The 21,091-nt window shown below is 37.7% G+C and overlaps 1 protein-coding gene across 1 annotated transcript in view; it reads left to right on the top strand.

Annotated features, from left to right (window-relative positions):
• LOC133641808 (laminin subunit beta-1-like) overlaps positions 1-21,091 on the top strand; it is a 111,797-nt gene that overhangs the window by 65,759 nt on the left and 24,947 nt on the right. The window contains 9 exon segments of the mRNA XM_062035841.1: positions 447-574; positions 5,009-5,129; positions 5,297-5,498; positions 5,572-5,715; positions 8,050-8,281; positions 9,836-9,999; positions 11,471-11,695; positions 15,120-15,337; positions 15,418-15,514. Coding sequence (XP_061891825.1) covers positions 447-574; positions 5,009-5,129; positions 5,297-5,498; positions 5,572-5,715; positions 8,050-8,281; positions 9,836-9,999; positions 11,471-11,695; positions 15,120-15,337; positions 15,418-15,514 — 1,531 coding nt within the window.

Below are 21,091 nucleotides of genomic sequence, written 5' to 3'. Positions count from 1 at the left end.
CACCAAAATTGATAATGTATGTTGCTGTATGTAAACTTTTGATGCAGCAGATTTGGTCACATTTTCAGTAGAGCCATAATAAATTCATAAAAGAACCAAACTTCATGAATGTTTTTTGTGACAAACAAGTATGTGCTCCAAACACTGTATCACAAAAAAATAAGAGTTGTAGAAATGATTGGAAACTCAAGACAGCCATGACATGATGTTCTTTACATATGTATGTCAACTTTTGACCACAACTGTATATACGTATACACACATATACATACCATAATTGTCCTTCTAGCACAAATGGCTTTAATTATTTGAGTTTTGTTGGTGTATTGCAAACAACTGCATGTTGATAAACGTATGAAATAAATATAATTTAAAATGTGTTTTCAATTATTTAAATTGCTACTGAGTATATATTTAAACAATAATTGTTTGATGTGTTCTTTCAGCTGCCTGAACAATGGGAGGAGGTTTTGATGGCAGTGATGAGACCAGGACCAATTAAAGCCGACAGTCGTTGTATAAATACTGTGCCGGATGACGACCACCAGGCGACTTCACTTCACCCTGGGTCACGGTAATCTTCATTAGCTTTGAAGTCTTGTTTCCCTCGAGTAACTGCCTCTCGGCTATGAAGTTGAGAGATGCACGTGTACTGTATAGTTGAACCCTTCCAAGCACATACATTAATAGTGATGGTCTGGCTAAGTGTTGGAACCTTAACACCGACACAAGACTTGTGAATGTTGTACAAAAAAAAGTTATTATGAATGGACAAAAATGTTCAAGGCTGTGACAAAAGTCCCATTGTCAAGAACAAGTACAAACCAAGAAAAAGTTTAAAAGGGGTCCCATTAAGCAAAACCAACCTTTTTTTAAACTATTGGTAGCTGTTTTTGTGTGTATGGAATACCCAAAAGTCCTGAAAATGTGAACTCAAACTATGGAGGCATGGCAATGATCATTATAAAACAATCTTGCCTTCTTTTGAACTTGCTCCAAACGAGCCAATCGGAATTTTAAAGTTAAAGTACCAATGATTGTCACACACACACTAGGTGTGGCAAAATGATTCTCTGTATTTGACCCATCACCCTTGATCACCCCCTGGGAGGTGAGGGGAGCAGTGGGCAGCAGCGGTGACTTTATTGACACATTTGTCTCCATATATGGTAGAGGTTTACACAAAGAGCGCAAGTCAGCCATTTTTATTCAGTTGTAGTCCAAAGTTGTAGTCAAAGAGTTCCTTATTTTTCTCTATTGTGTTGTTTTGGGGCAGACTGGCTCGTACATGCACATGTGTGCTAAAATTCTCAGCTTTTGCCATTTCTAATAAAAAGTAACGTATAGGTCTAACACAGGGGTCGGCAACCCGCGGCTCTAGAGCCGCATGTGGCTCTTTAGCGCCGCCCTAGTGGCTCTCTGAAGCTTTTTCAAAAATGTATGAAAAATGGAAAAAGATGAGGGGAAAAAAAACAATTTTTTTTGGTTTTAATATGGTTTCTGTATAAGGACAAACATGACACAAACCTCCCTAATTGTTATAAAGCACACTGTTTGTATTAAACATGCTTCACTGATTCGAGTATTTGGCGAGCGCCGTTTTGTCCTACTAATTTTGGCGGTCCTTGAACTCACCTTTAGTTTGTTTCCATGTATAACTTTCTCCGACTTTCTAGGACGTGTTTTATGCCACTTCTTTTTCTGTCTCATTTTGTCCACCCAACTGTTAACGTTGTGCGTGAATACACAAAGGTGAGTTTTGTTGATGTTATTGACTTGTGTGGAGTGCTAATCAAACATATTTGGTCACTGCATGACTGCAAGCTAATCGATGCTAACATGCTATTTAGGCTAGCTATATGTACATATTGCATCATTATGCCTCATCTGTAGCTATATTTGAGCTAATTTAGTTTCCTTTAAGTCATCTCAATTCAATGTATATCTCATGACACACTATCTGTATGTAATATGGCTTCTAATTTGTTGCGGCTCCAGACAGATTTGTTTTTGTATTTTTGCTCCAATATGGCTCTTTCAACATTTTAGGTTGCCGACCCCTGGTCTAACATAAACTCCAACATGGCTAACGGGTTGGAGATGCACGTAAATAAGACAGCCCACAAAACATTCTGTAGAGACAGTCAGAAAGCGGCTTGAAGATGGCCTGTAAAAAATCTATGCAACATTTTGACCAAAGCACCACCATTACATGTTATGTAGACCACAAGGAAGTGTTTTACATATAGAAAAAATAATAATAGTTGCCCTTTAAGCTATAAGAAAACGAGAAAAGCACTCAAAAAGCGCCGACCTCCACCAGGGCCTGAATCTTGAATCCAGATGGTGATCTGGATCAGTCCCAAAATGTAATAACTTGTTCCCATTTCTGACATTTCCTGATATTTAAATCAAAATCTGCCCACAACTTTTTGAGCTATTGATAGCAGAATTTAAAAAACGGAGTTACACTCTTGTCAGTCATCCAGTGTCTTTGTCTCTGCAGGCCTGCTGGAATACACACATAAGATCAATTATTATTATTAAATAATTCCCGGGCGCGGCACCGCTGCTGCCCACTGCTCCCCTCACCTCCCAGGGGGTGAACAAGGGGATGGGTCAAATGCAGAGGACACATTTCACCACACCTAGTGTGTGTGTGACAATCATTGGTACTTTAATTTGAACTTTAACTTTAGTATAAATTATCCGGATCAGGCCCAAAATCTAACCAGATGTTTTGGGTCCCATTTCCTCAACGTTTAATTAAAAAAAGCGCTCATATCTTTTGCAGTTAGGTTGACAAACCAACTGCAACTATATAACCTCCTGGAAGAAGTATTATTTGAAAGTGTGAGCCAAATAGATAAGGATATGTTACAGTAGGAACCTCATATTGCCTTCAATTCCATCAGACAGACTAGCCCGGGGGTCGGCAACCCGCGGCTCTACAGCCACATGCGGCTCTTTAGCGCCGCCCTAGTGGCTCTCTGGAGATTTTTCAAAAATGTATGAAGAATGGAAAAAGATGAGGGGAAAAAAATCTATTTTTTTGTTTTAGTATGGTTTCTGTTGGAGGACAAACATGACACAAACCTCCCTAATTGTTATAAATCACACTGTTTATATTAAACGTGCTTCACTGATTCGAGTATTGGGCGAGCGCCGTTTTGTCCTACTTATTTTGGCGGTCCTTGAACTCACCGTATAGTTTGTTTACATGTATAACTTTCTCCGACTTTCTAGGACGTGTTTTATGCCACTTCTTTTTCTGTCTCATTTTGTCCACCACACTTTTAACGTCGTGCATGAGTGCACAAAGGTGAGTTTTGTTGATGTTATTGACTTGTGTGGAGTGCTAATCAGACATATTTGGTCACTGCATAACTGCAAGCTAATCAATGCTAACATGCTATTTAGGCTAGCTATATGTACATATTGCATCATTATGCCTCATTTGTAGCTATATTTGAGCTCATTTAGTTTCCTTTAAGTCCTCTTAATTAAATGTACATCTCATGACACATTTAATATGGCTTTTAATTGTTTGCGGCTCCAGACAGATTTGTTTTTGTATTTTTGGTCCAATATGGCTCTTTCAACATTTTGGGTTGCCGACCCCTGGACTAGCCCATATGAATATCAAATGCAATGAAAATACTTCACATACCCTTGTTGTTTAAATAATATGTATTTGTCTATGATTATATTGACTTTTTGTCACGCCTCAAAATCCACACAATCCTGAATGTATTTGTATTTGCACGTTGCTGTGCTGTAAATGAATATATAATGACGTCTTTCATGCGCTCCTACTTGACATGAATTGAAGGATCTGGGCTCGGTGTCATAATGGCGCCTTTTGATCAGCGCTTCAGTATTCAAATGTATGAAAGCATTTTGGAACTAGATTCTGGAAAAATAAACATATTAGTCCGTCCATTCACCTTTAAATGATCGGTTTTCTGCATTGACTTTTCTTACTTTGGAGAAAGTATTATATGACTGTCAAACATGTGTATAGCGACCACTCATGGAAGCAGCAAAACTATAGACAGGTGTCCACTACAGACTTTGCGGTGGTTGGAGCTATGATGAACTCACACGTTGACGCTGGATACAACGGGAAGCATTAGATTAGTTAACACAAGTGTAATGGCGATGATTTGTTGAGTAGAGAGCTGCTCCTTGCTAAATCGTTGATCATTTCACAACAAATGAAGTAAAGTTGTTGTAGGTGCGGGATAATATGACATGTATGTGGACGTAAGTTCGATACGTACGGCACCACACGGACTTTACGTTAAACGTGTGTAGTAAAGTGAGTGTCATTTACTTTTTAAATTATTGAAATTAAATATTATGGAAGAAAGCAATTCATTACAAGAAAAAAAATCATATAGTAGCAAGTTTAGTCTAAAAAATAACTAGACTCAATCTATTAACATCATGCATCATTACAGCAAATCTGGATATTAGTGACCGCCATACAGAGTAAAAAAAAAAGTATTCCAGGATGCATTATAGGTGGTCGCCATAAACAAGGTTTATAATACCACTTTTCTCTGTGGGGGACATTTTTGTGGCCGCTAACACAAGTTTGACTGTATAATATTATTATATTTTATCATTGACTTTAATTGGGTAGTCACATGGTCTGGATGCAGCCCGAGGTGGGCCATTTAATGATAGTTCATTTACAGTGTATTATTAGGGTTAGGCCAGTTGTTTTCCCAAATAAATGCTATGTAATATTAACTATATCTCTTTATAAAAGTCATTATTTTGACAGGGTGCAGCTGGTTAGAAAAAATGCAACGATTAAGTGTTCATTCATATTTGTGTGTCTTTCATGCTACCTGATTCATTTTTCACAGCTTATTTTTTGTAGCATTTTTTTTTTGCGCCAAATTTTTCTTGTCACATGCAGTTTGAATAAAGAAGGAAGAATGTTTTTCTTGTAGCTATGTGTTGACATATTTTGTTGGTATGTTTTCCATTTCCTCAGACACGTGGCTCTTCCCAGACCAGTGTGTTTTGAATCTGCTCTGAATTATACCATCCGCCTTAGTCTGCCGCTGTACTCGGCCCTCAGTGATGTTCAGTCTCCATACACGCTCATTGACTCGGTGAGGAAACCTTCAACCTTGATATTAGAAGACCCTTAGAAAACACAGCTCATAGCTGGAATAGATACTTTTGTGTTTTCAGATGAGTCCTTAAGGACAAATGAAACAGGTTTTTAACTCCGATGACACCACAGAGGTTGAAACGTTTTAAATGTTCTTTTTGTCAGATTGTGCTGATGCCTCACTGTAAGAACTTGGACCTATTTAGCGCCTTAGAAGGAGGAGAATCGGGTGAAAACCGTGGATGGGAAACTTTTCAGCGTTATCGTTGTCTGGAGAATAGTCAGAGCGTAATCAAAACACAGATGACCGACATTTGCCAAAACTTGATCTTCAGCATTTCTGCAATGCTACACCAGGGAGCCAAAGGTATGAGTAACAAAAGAAAGTGATGATGTTGATGAAACAAAGATCAGAATGTAAGCTTGTTGGTATTCCTCAGAATGCCAGTGTGATCTACAAGGATCTTTAAGCACAGTGTGCAACCCCAGTGGAGGTCAGTGTCAGTGTCGACCTCACGTCATCGCTAGAGACTGCAACAAATGTGCTCCAGCCACATTCCAGTTTGGACCAAGTGGATGCAAAGGTATTTATAGCTACTTTATGTTGTAAACACAAATACTTGATGTTTGTGATTCCCTAAATAATGATCTTAGATGCTTTCCCACTGATTGTTCAGTGGTTACTCGCCTGACTTCAATTGGAGGCAGCGTGGCTTCAGTCCTTACTCAGTGATGGTGTAGTTCCTAAGGAAGCCTTAGCTTGACCCTCCTCTACTTTCTCCTGCTCCCGCTTGCTGTGGCAACAATAAAAGAGTACTCAGTGGTTAGAGTGTCCGCCCTGAGATGGGTAGGTTGTGAGTTCAAACCCCGGCCGAGTCATACCAAAGACTATAAAAATGGGAGCCATTACCTTCCTGCTTGGCACTCAGCATCAAGGCTTGGAATTGGGGATTAAATCACACAAAAATGATTCCCGGGCGCGGCACCGCTGCTGCCCACTGCTCCCCTCACCTCCCAGGGGGTGAGCAAGGGGATGGGTCAAATGCAGGGGACAAATTTCACCACAGCTAGTGTGTGCGTGACAATCATTGGTACTTTAACTTGAACTTTAAAACTCCAGATGCTGCGCTTCGTTTTGTGTATTGTTTACTTGTGAACTTAATCATTCCAAAACGTCAAACAATAACAATGTGGGAAAAAATGTATAGCAAAATAAAGTGAGTGTGTAGTGTGTTACAGTGAGTAAGAGTAAGTAAGAGTAAGGTCAAAAAACTGTGTGGCTCCATTCCACCATACCTGACTGCCATTACCCATAATACACAGTGTCCAAACCTTATTACCACACAGATCCTTCCACCATAAATGCAATTAAACAGTTACATATTCTTCACTGTGTCATCAAATTATTCACACAAATGTAATAATTACAAATAAAATGTGCTTTATTATGACACTAAGCACGCAATGTATACATTTTCGTGTCATGCAAATAAAGTAAATAGTCCCATTTTGGCTGAATAAACATAAAGCACCTTTCATAAAATGTAAATTAACTTAAATATCATTTAGGCTCCTACAGATGGTATGAATCTCTTCTTTATTTATGCCCTGTGACCGACGAATGACAAGTCTAGTGAGGAATTTGCCTTTCGCACAAAAGTCATCTGGGATAGGCTCCAGATTCCCGCATTCCTGGACATGACAAGTGGTGGAAAATGATTGACAGGATGAATGTTTGACACAGAGATATAAGGACACGTCAATCCTATTTGGTTGGGAAAAATAAAATATACACTACCGTTCAAAAGTTTGGGGTCACCCAAACAATTTAGTGGAATAGCCTTCATTTCTAAGAACAAGAATAGACTGTCGAGTTTCAGATGAAAGTTCTCTTTTTCTGGCCATGTTGAGCGTTTAATTGACCCCACAAATGTGATGCTCCAGAAACTCAATCTGCTCAAAGGAAGGTCAGTTTTGTAGCTTCTGTAACGAGCTAAAGTGTTTTCAGATGTGTGAACATGATTGCACAAGTGTTTTCTAATCATCAATTAGCCTTCTGAGCCAATGAGCAAACACATTGTACCATTAGAACACTGGAGTGATAGTTGCTGGAAATGGGCCTCTAGTAAATATTGCACCAAAAAGCAGACATTTGCAGCTAGAATAGTCATTTAGCACATTAGCAATGTATAGAGTGTATTTCTGTAAAGTTAAGACTAGTTTAAAGTTATCTTCATTGAAAAGTACAGTGCTTTTCCTTCAAAAATAAGGACATTTCCATGTGACCCCAAACTTTGGAACGGTAGTGTATATAGAAATTAACTCGGGCTGTCGAAAGTAACGCAGTAATAACAATTTAATACTGATTTCCTTAACGTCATTATTTTTTTAATGACGCGCAATTAACGTGTATACATCTCGTGTGACAATTAGCCCACACTTTTAATATGCGGAAGCGCGGCATCAAGCATCCATCCATTTATCCAACTATTGTCTAGTTTATGTCAGGGAGATTGTATTACCTTTTTTTCAAAAAAGACCACTTCTGCAAGTTATTTTAATAGACACATTAAATAGCCTTGTCTTATTTACACGGCAGCTTTCCATTTGGAGACACAATCACATGAGTTCAATTATATTTCGGACTAATTTGGGATCTTTCTATTGTTTCCTTTTATTTACGTTTGTTAAATGTAACTGAAGGAGTGACCGCTATACAGTTTATATATTGCTTTGTTTGTGTTTGTCTATTGGTTATTGTTTGTGTCTCTGCTTTTCTGCCAATACTACACATACAGTATTTGTCCAATGAAAATCAGAAGTGTGAACACATTTTCCTTTTCTGTTTAGTGAGAAGATATATAAAATTGTGGATTAGTGCTGTATGTTTTGGCAAAAAACTGTCTTTGTGTTTGCAGTTTGTGAGTGCGACCCTCAAGGTTCACAGACCCCCGTTTGTGATGAGGTTACTGGTCAGTGCGCTTGTGTTTGGGGTGCATATGGACGTCAGTGTAATGGCTGTCTCCCAGGCCACTGGGGCTTCCCGACTTGCCGCCCATGCTCCTGTAATGGGCACACTGAAGAATGTGATGCTCACACCGGAGAGTGCCTTCAATGCAGGCACTACAGCACAGGACACCATTGTGACAGGTGACTTACATCACAGGTTGTTACTTCAGACATAAAGGGTCAAGGAAAGGTACTAGTGACAAAAAGGTAGGAGCTAGCGTGAAATGGGATTAGCACATGGATACTTGGAGTAGTCACAGAGCTGAAGTAACTAGTCAACAGAAAACAAACAATTGATTTTGATGCAGAAAGTAACTAAAACTCTCCAATCACTATGTTCCTATTGGCATTGGCCTCTTTAACCTAAATGAAGCCTTACTTTAAATGTCCTAAAATGTGCTCTATACAGATTTGTACGTGACTTTAACTCATTTAGGCTGTAACACCAAAACGGCTATTCTCAGGTATGTCTGATGGCTATTCTCAGTTATGTCAACAACAGTTTATGTCAATGTGAGTCCGCTTATACGAGGGATGTCGACTTCAACACATTTCACTTTAAACTGGGTCTGCAACTGACTATTTAATAGTCGTCTACTTACCTATTTAATGGTTCTAATTTAGTATTTAGCTTAAGATATTTTAGGAATGTGCTTACTAACAATAAAGACGACTACTTTAAAAAAATATATTTATTTACACTGTTACTGTGCTGCTCATTAGATTGTTACAAAGATAATACCTCAAAATAATAGACTTTTGTCCATTTAAAAGCAAGGACAGGCAAAGAGGTCAATTAAAATAGAAGCAAAAACAACAAACAATACCAAAACTATTTAGATTCCTCCAAAAAATCCAGCATGTGATGATGATGATGAGTATAGGTGTGTAAAGAAAGCTTACCTAGTAGAATCAGCAAGCGCATCACAGACGTACTGCTATGAAAAGCAAGGTCCACTTTGGAAGTTATTTGTGTCTTTGTTTCCTTTGAACTGGCTGTGATTTTGCAGTGGCAGCAGCCATTTTTCATTTCTGCTGGTCACCGGTTGCGTATCTTTGTTGCATTCGAAAAACCCCAGCCATGACGTCACCGACTATTATGGACAAATGAAATTGTCGGTGACATATTTTATTATCCATTTTTGTCAACAAAATAGGCAACTGGTGCCCTTACCAGACTTTTATTTGGAGGTCCCCGCCCTCCATTGACAAAAATAGTTGTAAAGTTTTTATTTATGTTACATGATTTTTACAGGGCTTGAAAGGGCACATGATTTTGCAGTTATCGCCAATTCTGCTGGCTAAAGCTATTATTGACATGGCTGTACTGCATCCTGTGAGAGGAGGAGTAACAAACTGAATGAAAATGGATCGTACAAAAGAAGAAATCAAGGGACTGTGCGGAGACAAACTGGACCCTGTTCCAAAGGCTCGTTAGCTCGGAAAAATAAGTAACATTGGTGGAATTGATCCGGCATATTCAATGGACAGCCCTGCTTCTACATTATAACACTAACCCCATCCCAACCCTTTGTACATATTCTGCTATAGTACTAGACACTAACTGCCATCAACACATTCCTTGTGTGTTTAACATCCTTGGCCAATTCATTGATTGTGATACAGATCATGATTTACGAATACACCACAGACTCTTGAATAGAGATCATCTCATTCTCATTCTTCCATGTTAAGGTGTTTGGATGGTTACTATGGCGATCCGAAGCTGGGCTCAGTTGACCATTGTCGCCCCTGTATGTGTCCTGATGGACCTGGCAGCCTGCGGCAATTTGCAGAAAATTGTTACCGTGTGGATGATTCCCAACAAGCCATCTGTGTCTGTGAAAGTGGATACCAGGGTAAGTACAATATGCATGATATGATATACATATATTGCTTTTACCCAAGTGTGCACAATACATGTGTAACTGTGTATATATTGAAAAGCATATTATGTTATTCTACACCCAAAAAATATGATTCTGCTGTATTATTTTAAGCTTAGCTACAACCACATTTTTCAACCGATTCGAAGCATTTCAACATCAAAAGGTTTCCACATTTTTCATGGCAAAATTGTAATTGTAAATATATATTTTTTCTTAGTTCCACATTGCTCACATTTTAGACTGTTTTACACCATTCCAACATGAAATAAGTTTCACGTTTGGAGTAACAATTGAGTAGTACCTCAAAGCACGACTTTCATTGGCTTTGTGAAGCAACTCATGCCTCAAAAACCTTGTCAAAACAGCGTCACCCGTTGAAATGAAGTGACATTTATTTGGTGCTTAACCCCCAAAATCAGCAAAGTTTAACATGCCTTTTCAACAGAAAAACAAACATTTATATAAAAAAAATAGTGTATAAAACAATACAATAGAATGTAGTACAAACAATTATAGTTTTGTGAAGTAATGTAGTAATAATGTGCATCATACTGTACATTATTATCTTGGAGAGTATGGTATTTCCTTTGAGATGCTTTTCTGTCAATCACACCATCAGCAGCTTCTCTATCTTTTCATGGATAAATATCTGCCGTTTAGATATTATTTTAACGTGCCTCAGCTGGCGTTATTGACTATACTCCGACTGCTTGGCTAAGCTTGCCTACACGCTCGGTCATGTTTTTTGATGATTTGTTTGTCTAATTCAATATATATCATACATGTCTTTCACACTCACTTTCTCCCTTCCAATGGTTGGAAACACAAAGTCACGTCAAGCTAATGCTATGCAAGACCGGATATTTTGGTCACATATTAAAGGGTTCACTGTGGCATCCGCTACGCCAACTCGTGGCTCCTAATTGAGATATTTCCCTCTGACCTACAGCCTAACAATTAGCCAAGTGACAGCTTGTATCCAGAAAAAGGTGTACGATGGGGCACTTGTATCCTGAGGTACCATTGTATCCCACATCCCAAAAGTCCCCATCATATCCACAACAAAATTCCGTAAAAAAATGTATAACTGTTTAACAAGTTCCGCATTTAGTACATTTTTGCCATTCACAAAATATCAGATTTTCCAGAAACTAAAATGTTTATATGGAAATAAACGACATTTCTCAATGCATGCAAACAACATTGAAACATTCTAACTAATCTTCACATCCACGAAATTCCTACTTTGCCCATTTGTTTGACATTATCCAGAGAACATTTCAGATTAGCTTCTTCTCTTCAGCATTCACAAACAAATTCATGAAAAATGTTGTAGTTAGTTACAAATGTATTTTCTGATGAAATGTAACTTTTGTCATTTGATTTGTAGTAAAAAATACTCTGTAAAGGCAGAACAAAAGTATGGTTCCGTTGTTTTCAGGTGCTCGCTGTGATGGGTGCTCCCCTGGTTACTACGGAAACCCTGATGTGGTAGGGGGGTCCTGCCAGCCCTGTCAGTGCAACAACAACATTGACATGCTGGACCCACAATCCTGCAACGCCCAAACTGGCGAGTGCTTGCGCTGCCTGTATCACAGCGAGGGAGATTCCTGTGAATATTGCATGCTGGGTTACTATGGAAACGCTCTACTGCACGACTGCCAGAGTAAGTTCACTGAGGTGAACTTTTTCTGTATATAAGTGTTTTTTTATATTATTCAAATGCATTGTGTTTTCTAAAAGTACAATGGACATACAGTACAGGCCAAAAGTTTGGACACACCTTCTCATTCTCAACACAACTGATGGTCCCAACCTCATTGATAAAACAAGAAATTCCACTAATCAACCCTGATAAGACACACCTGTGAAGTGAAAACCATTCCAGGTGACTACCTCTTGAAGCTCATGGAGAGAATGCCAAGAGTGTGCAAAGCAGTAATCAGAGCAAAGGGTGGCTATTTTGAAGAAACTAGAATATAAAACATGTTTTCAGTTATTTCACCTTTTTTTGTTAAGTACATAACTCCACATGTGTTCATTCATAGTTTTGATGCCTTCAGTGACTATCTACAATGTAAATAGTCATGAAAACGCATTGAATGAGGAGAATGTGTGTCCAAACTTTTGGCCTGTACTGTATTTCTTGAATTTTAAGGAGGTTATGATCCTTTTTCTTTTAAATGTGAAGTGAAGTGAAGTGAATTACATTTATATAGCGCTTTTTCTCAAGTGACTCAAAGCGCTTTACATTGTGAAACCCAATATCTAAGTTACATTTAAACCAGTGTGGGTGGCACTGGGAGCAGGTGGGTAAAGTGTCTTGCCCAAGGACACAACGGCAGTGACTAGGATGGCGGAAGCGGGGATCGAACCTGCAACCCTCAAGTTGCTGGCACGGCCGCTCTACCAACCGAGCTATACCGTTTAAATGTTTGCCATTTTGTTGGATTGAAGGTTGCCACTGCTTTTTTTCCAATAAAAATATTTATATTTTTTTGTTTAAACAAATAAACTCACACTATACATATAAGCTTTTCAATGGCTATTAGAACCTTTATTTAACCAGATAAGAAAACCCATTGAGATCAAGATCTCTTTCACAAGGGTGACCTGGCCAAGAGGTCAACAGCACATGTCACAGAGCAGTTTCAAAATAAATACATTTTAAAAGACATAAGAGAAGTGTAAAACAACAGAGATTGACATCTTTAAAAACAGGCACTGTGCAAACGTCTCTCGCTGTTTGTCCCTCAGGACAGAACGGAAGGCTCCAAATGGAAGTAGTTCTGTAAGTTTCAGTTTGGTCTGCAATTCATTCCATGCCATAGGGGCAGCAATTTCCACCAAACGTAGGTGGTAAGTGTTGTATTTAGAAGACCAGGATTTCTGCTATATGCAAACTTTCAACAGCAATGAGAAGGTGTGAAATGATATTTATCCTTGAGAATTGAACAAGTTATTTTCACAACATGAGCCTGATTTTCTAAAGGTTTGCATGTATTTAAAACTTGTGCAAATTTGATAGCCCACGCAAAGCGGATCTACTAAACTTGTGCGCAGAGGATTGCATCTTTTAATCCATTTACCATGTTTGTCTTCACGAAAATGCAGAATTTATGCGGCTCATCAGAACGTCCACAATACTGGGAGAAGAAAATACACATTTAATTATTTAGCACATTTGAAATATGCTCGCAAACTGACAGTTGCACAGAAATAGTTTTGAAATAGGAGGCGTTCACACTGCAGCTCTCTCCTACATATGCTTGTCAACATATTTGGACCGTCAAAAATACAAATATTAGACATATCGTCTACTTGGCAATATAATTGTATATTTTTATAACTGCTGGATGACTTAAAGGGGACCTATTATGCAAAACCAACTTTTCAAATACATTGTGGTACCTGTTTTTGTGTATTTTAGATCTGCATACATCCTTCAAATTTGGAATCAAACCATGAAGTCCTGGTGAACATAAAGTATTTATAAAATAATTTGGACTTCCTTCATACTTCCTCTAAACAAGCTGTTAAGAATTTGTTCAATTAGTGACGTTTTTCCAAAGTGTGCGAATATCTACATATAAAGTAGAAATTTACCCGAAGAGCTTTGTGCGAGTCCGCCATTGTAGTCCGACGTTGTAAAATAAATAAGTTTCTTCTTTTTCTCCATCCTCTTGTTGTGGGGCCGGCTGACTCTTACATACACGTGCTGTTGCCATTTCTAATACAAAGTAGCGTATAGTTGGAAGTTGGATCTGTCAGCAGACTCGATATGGAAGGGCTACAATTGACAACACGGCTGGCGGAGAGAAAACGCAGTCAAAGTGGAGGCACGTAAATAAGACCGCCCACAAAACGGTGCACGGTTAGAAAGCAGCTTGAAAACAGTCCGTAAAACATAATCAATGCAAAATTTTGGCCAAAGAACCACCAGTACATGTTATGTAGACCACAAGGAACTGTTTTGAATGTAGAACAAAAATAGAATAAAAATGAAATATGACCCCTTTAATTGTGTGGCGTTGAGACGATGGATGAATGTCAGGTTAAAACACATTCATATGATACGTATTAGTGTCTTTTTGAATGAAATGTCTTTTTTCATATATATGAATTCTTTGCAGTCAGTGTCAACGTCTCCCATGAGTGCACCTTCAGCGTGCTAAAAAAGTGGGTTCCATTGTTGACGCACAGCAGGACTGCTTACAAAATGCCCAGAAAAAGTTACATGTATTATATTTGTCTTCTGCATGTTTCAAAACATAGCAAAAGGCCACAGATGTTATGATGACCTGATAACTGTAAATGATTGTCCCCCTTACGTAAACCATGAGACACTTGTGATTTAGGGCTATATAAATAAACATTGATTGATTGATAGTGCACACCAAATCTACCGGGTAATTTAAATAGGGCAGTTTATGCCACTTTTGCACTTGTTATCAATTGTACACACAGTCTTAGTAGAACACACAAAACACGCCCACTAATAGTACATGCAAATGTAGAGTTTGCACACGCTGCGTGGTATTTGAATCCTAGTATATCAGGCCCTATGTGTAGTACTGTGATACATCACACTGAGAGTTGTTCATGCAGTGGGAAAAATAAGTATTTTGAAAAAAAACATTAGTTAGTAAAACCTGTTGATGAATTTTTAGAAATAAGTATTTGATCCAGTGGTAAGAATTGTCCTGTCCCTATTAGTTGAACGTGTTATGTGGATCAAAAACATTTGTCACATAAACAATCACTTCCTTTGAAACATTTTGACTGCCATGGGCAAGACCAAAGAGTTGTTAAGTCAAAATAAGGACGTTTATTTCATGTGATCCCCCCTCCGCACTCGATGGAGCGAGCAGATGAGAAGTAAACACGGTCATATAAAGTCAGAAATGTCATACTGTCCTGTAAATAAGACAAATTAAGATAGACTGTTTATTTCAATACAAGAAGAACTGTTTAGTAGACGAGTTCAGTATGAAAAGTATCTTCAAATTACCTTTTTTTTTGGAAAAATAAAATGAACTTGATCTTTTTGGCATTGCTATTACTGATGACATCTTGCTATTTATTCACAGAGTGCATTTGTCACAAGCTGGGCAGCGATGCTTCCAGCTGTCCGTCATCAGGCGACTGTCACTGTGACCGCACTAGTGGTCAGTGTCAGTGTCTCCCTAATGTTACTGGCCAGCACTGTGACCGTTGTGCGCCTGACACCTGGAACATAGCAAGCGCTAGCGGCTGTCAGGCCTGTGACTGTGACGCTGAACATTCGCACGGGACGTCGTGCAATGAGGTAAACAGTGTTGCTAACTCAAATCTGTTGTTGCGGCTAAAGATTTGACAACAATTTGTCCATTTGATTTCTTTCCACAGATCAGTGGTCAGTGTTCATGTGTGCCAGGTTTTGGAGGAAGAACATGCAGAGAGTGTCGAGAGCTGTTCTGGGGCAACCCAGAGGTCAAATGTCACGGTAGATGATTTTCTTTGTTTTCCTTTTAATCACACTATGAAGCTCTCTTGTCATGTGTACTACAAGCTGTGACATACAGTGGAAAAAAGAAGTATTTGATCTAGGGATGGACCATATTTTTTTTCCAAACCGATACCAGTAACGTTCTGCTTCTCAAGACCAATACCAATAACTTACATATATATATATATATATATATATATATATATATATATATATATATATATATATATATATATATATATATATATATATATATATATATATATATATATATATATATATATACACACACACAGTACAGGCCAAAAGTTTGGACACACCTTCTTGTTCAATGCGTTTTCTTTTTTTTCATGGCTATACATTGTAGATAGTCACTGAAGGCATCAAAACTATGAATGAACACATGTGGAGTTATGTACTTAACAAAAAAAGGTGAAATAACTGAAAACATGTTTTATATTCTAGTTTCTTCAAAATAGCCACCCTTTGCTCTGATTACTGCTTTGCACACTCTTGGCATTCTCTCGATGAGCTTCAAGAGGTAGTCACCTGGAATGGTTTTCACTTCATAGGTGTGCTTGAAGCTCATCAAGAGAATGCCAAGAGTGTGCAAAGCAGTAATCAGAGCAAAGGGTGGCTATTTTGAAGAAAGGAAAATATAAAACATATTTTCAGTTATTTCACCTTTTTTTGTTAAGTACATAACTCCACATGTTTTCATTCATAGTTTTGATGCCTATAGTGACAATCTACAATGTAAATAGCAGAGGTGGGACCAAGTCATTGCTTTGCAAGTCCCGAGTCAAGCCCAAAGTCAAGACTGGAAAGTCTCAAGTCAAGTCCCAAGTCCTGCATTTTGAGTTTCGAGTCCTTTCAAGTCATTTTAACCACAGACTAATATATTTACACAGATTGTGTATGCTTTTAAAACGCTGTATTTATTTATTAAAACAAGTGCATTTGAAATTGCAGGGAAAAAAATAGTGCTGACATTGCACTTCATAATAGCACTATTAACCAGTCATTTTAATAGTTTAAACAATTTTAAACATTTAACTCATTCCTTTACAGAATAAACACATTTGCAAAAACAAGTGCAACTGTACTTATTTGTACAAAAGTGTTAACATTGTATTTCCATGGCATATTGCATTGTAACTAGTTCCACAGCAGTTTCTATTCTGTTCTTACCTTATCTCATTGATCTCATCTCATACTGTATGTGTGTTGATGTGTGCGTACACATGAAAAACATAACAAATACATGAACATAACAATGAACAGAGTTGTACTTTTTAAATGTCAGGGCCCTATGCCATATGTACACATATTCTTAATATAGTATACATTTAAACTGACCCTTATTTGACTATGTTTGTCTTTTTGTAGGTGGCTAAAATACACAGTGCTGCTGACCGCCGTCTAACGTTACGTATTGTGTGTGATACATTGACTAACGTAACGTTATGTGTAGGTACCTCATGAAACCCTGCTTAAAAAAAAAATCGCTTGACAAAAAGTATGATTAAGGTAGCGAACTGCAGTGGACGCAACAGATTGCCGTGTTTGCAATGACGTTATAACCATAGACATCTTATTAGTAGACGCAGCATTGGTTGCTGTGTGCGAGCAATTTGGCCGCCATCTTGAAGTGGTGATGAGGAGCCGGCGAGCAGCCTAAACTGACAGTTGACAGGTAGAACACAAAGATGCCGGGCTGGTGTTCAGCGTTTTCCTGCTCAAATGAGTGGACTGTTGAAAATAGGAATCGGGGGATTACTTTTCACAAGTAAGATTTAACATTAACGTACTATTGGTTGTATTTTGTGAAAAGAATATTACCACAGAGTTGAGAAGGAGCAAAGATCTTCAATATTTGAATGTGAAAATCACAAAGAAATCTTCTGGGGGAGGATGACGCCCCTATAGGGGTTTGGTTTACAAACTTTCTGCCCCACCTAAAACAAAATTCACCAGCCGCCACTGATTATGATGCATTCTCATTTTAGGCAAAGTATAAGACAATACTTTCTTAACAGTATAATTGTAACCAGGAATAAGTCTTCTAGTAACAATATTCAAATACTAACATTGTTGAGTTAGACAGCATTTGGTTTTATTCTGAATCCAATGAAACAGATTGGTGGTTTTAGCTGATGTAAAGACTTTCAGGTGTTTATATATGTTTATGTTTAATTATTTGGCAGATGCTTTTATCCAAAGCGACATAGATAAAAAATACATATATAACAATCACTGTGAACATTATCATTTAAGGGAATAATGTAATACAAAATATCAATACAAAGTGTCACGACAGAATAAACTCTCTGCTGCTGCAGCAACAGAGATACAGTCTATAGGTCCCTAAGATATATACATATCTAATGTATTCATACATTGTTTATGTAGCATGTATATATAACCTAATCATATTGTTTCTTCAATTTAAAAATAGCTGACCGTTTTTTTCCCTCTTCTCTGGGATTATATTCCCAGTTTTGATCTCGGACGTCTGGTCACTTATAGCGTATAAGAATATTATATTACTGTTAAGCAAACTATGAATAATAAAACATGTGTCCTTTATCATAGCTACACGTATGACAAAAAAGCGCGTGAAAATGAGTGGTATTCAGTGAGGTAAAATGAATTAAATGGGCTGACAGTTCATTGCTCCTGCCAAATGAATTGCACTGAGTGGAGCGGATCACCACTCCAAGATGGCGGCCCCGCGTCTCGTCTGCGCCAGTAGGCAGTAGCGCTCCATGCTGTGTACCCTTATAAGATGTCTATGGTTATGACGTTAGCAGTGAGTTTACAGCCTCACTGATTTAACTACACAGCAAATAAAAGTCACGTTACTTAGCCAATAAACGTTATCTTACATTCAAAACTTACCCTTCTTTGTGCAACTTCAAATGTCGAACGAAGTTGGAAGTTGTTGCGTCTCCGTCTGTAATATTCGAACTGCGTGATTTGCATACGGCAATTCGTTTTTTGTTGACCAAGTCGTAGTTTTTATACCCGAATGAAACCAACATTGGCATAATTGTTTCTCACTGGCGCGTTGTTTGACAACTCTTGTTCGTTGGTTGTCCTGCAATTTGATTGGATGAATGCTGTGTGATGAAAACAATGTAGATCTCATTTGATTGGCTGTTGTACTGAGAGCACACACGCTGACACGCAGCACACACGCTGACAGATAGACACAGACGTACAAAATGAAAGATATGGAGCGCTCCCAAATAACTTTTTAAGCTTTGGGTTTTGGGGAAAGTAGCAAGTCATGTCAAGTCAAAAGGCTCAAGTCCAAGTGAAGTCACAAGTCATTGATGTTAAAGTGTCTAAGGTCTAAGTCGAGTTGCAAGTCTCTTTACATTTTGTCAAGTCGAGTCTAAAGTCATCAAATTCATGACTCGAGTCTGACTCGAGTCCAAGTCATGTGACTCGAGTCCACACCTCTGGTAAATAGTCATGAAAATAAAGAAAACGCATTGAATGAGAAGGTGTGTCCAAATTGTTGGCATGTATTGTATATACTGTATATTTTTTTAGATGGAACTCTAGCTTGTTTACAAATGGAGTTAGGGAAGAGTGAAACAAATGTGGGTTTGACAAAACTGTCCCTTTAGATTTGTTATGAAAAAGCGGGTAAAAGTAGGTCTGTTACAAAATGTTTTGCTATATTTCCTAGGGGTGCTGCAAAAAAATACATTCACATTCGAATCGCGCTTATTTTTTATTATGATTCCAAATCGATTCAGAATGTGTTTTTTAGGCCATCTCCACACTGCCTCCCTGCCTTTAAATGTCATATGTCGCAGCAAATAGGAGTAACCTGAAACCTGGTTTGAAAATCTTTTATTCAAATTTGCATAGCAAAACTTATATTGTGAGAATCGGTTTGAATCAAGGATCATGTTGAATCGAGAATTTAATCTGAATCAAATTGTCACCCCAGGAATCAGAATCGACTTCAATGGTTAGTTGTCGTAAGATTCACTTCCCTAAAATTTTCCATAAAAAGTTAAAAAAACATGATCAACTAGTATTCGAAGGATAAAAATATACACAAACAGCGATAAAGCCTACATTTTCGGGGAATCCTCCGTACTCACTCATACGAAAACTATAAAAGCTGCGCCGTTAAAGATAGTTACTCTGTTGTTGTTGTTGTTGTTGTTGTTGTTGTTGTTGTGTTTGCTGTTGTTGTTTTTGTCTCTCTGTCTAATCCCCCTCTTGTCCCCACAATTCCCCCCTCTGTCTTCCTTTTTCTCTCTTTCTATCCCCTCCTGCTCCGGCCCGGCTGCACCAAATGATTATATAAATACATTTAATAAAGTCAAAATACAAGTAAGGCAACAAGAGAAGTATCCTACACTTCTCTTTTGTAAAGTAAATGTGAACAGCCGATATGGGCATCTACATCTGCTATATGATCATCTACATCTACTATATGATCATCTACATCTGCTATATGATCATCTACATCTACTATATGATCATCTACATCTGCTATATGATCATCTACATCTACTATATGATCATCTACATCTGCTATATGATCATCTACATCTACTATATGATCATCTACATCTACTATATGATCATCTACATCTACTATATGATCATCTACATCTACTATATGATCATCTACATCTACTATATGATCATCTACATCTACTATATGATCATCTACATCTACTATATGATCATCTACATCTACTATATGATCATCTACATCTGCTATATGATCATCTACATCTACTATATGATCATCTACATCTACTATATGATAATCTACATCTACTATATGATCATCTACATCTACTATATGATCATCTACATCTTCTATATGATCATCTACATCTACTATATGATCATCTACATCTACTATATGATCATCTACATCTACTATATGATCATCTACATCTACTATATGATCATCTACATCTGCTATATGATCATCTACATCTACTATATGATCATCTACATCTACTATATGATCATCTACATCTACTATATGATCATCTACATCTACTATATGATCATCTACATCTGCTATATGATCATCTACATCTACTATATGATCATCTACATCTACTATATGATCATCTACATCTACTATATGATCATCTACATCTACTATATGATCATCTACATCTACTATATGATCATCTACATCTACTATATGATCATCTACATCTGCTATATGATCATCTACATCTGCTATATGATCATCTACATCTACTATATGATCATCTACATCTACTATATGATCATCTACATCTACTATATGATCATCTACATCTACTATATGATCATCTACATCTACTATATGATCATCTACATCTACTATATGATCATCTACATCTACTATATGATTTGCCCGAGAAGCTGGGCAGGACATTATAAAAAGAAAAAAAAAAAAAAAAAGATAGAAGAACTCCGTCAAAAGTTTGAATACTTAAAAAATGTACTTACTATAGATCCAATTCCCAAATGGGCTGGCATCTGGGTCCAGACTCAAACCGTGAGCTGCCTTGCACTATAGGGTGACACTGGAGT

Source organism: Entelurus aequoreus, linkage group LG24 (assembly GCF_033978785.1).
Source record: "Entelurus aequoreus isolate RoL-2023_Sb linkage group LG24, RoL_Eaeq_v1.1, whole genome shotgun sequence".
Lineage (NCBI taxonomy): Eukaryota > Metazoa > Chordata > Actinopteri > Syngnathiformes > Syngnathidae > Entelurus > Entelurus aequoreus.
Note: the sequence above shows the minus strand (reverse complement) of the source record. Positions and strands in the feature narration are given on the sequence as shown.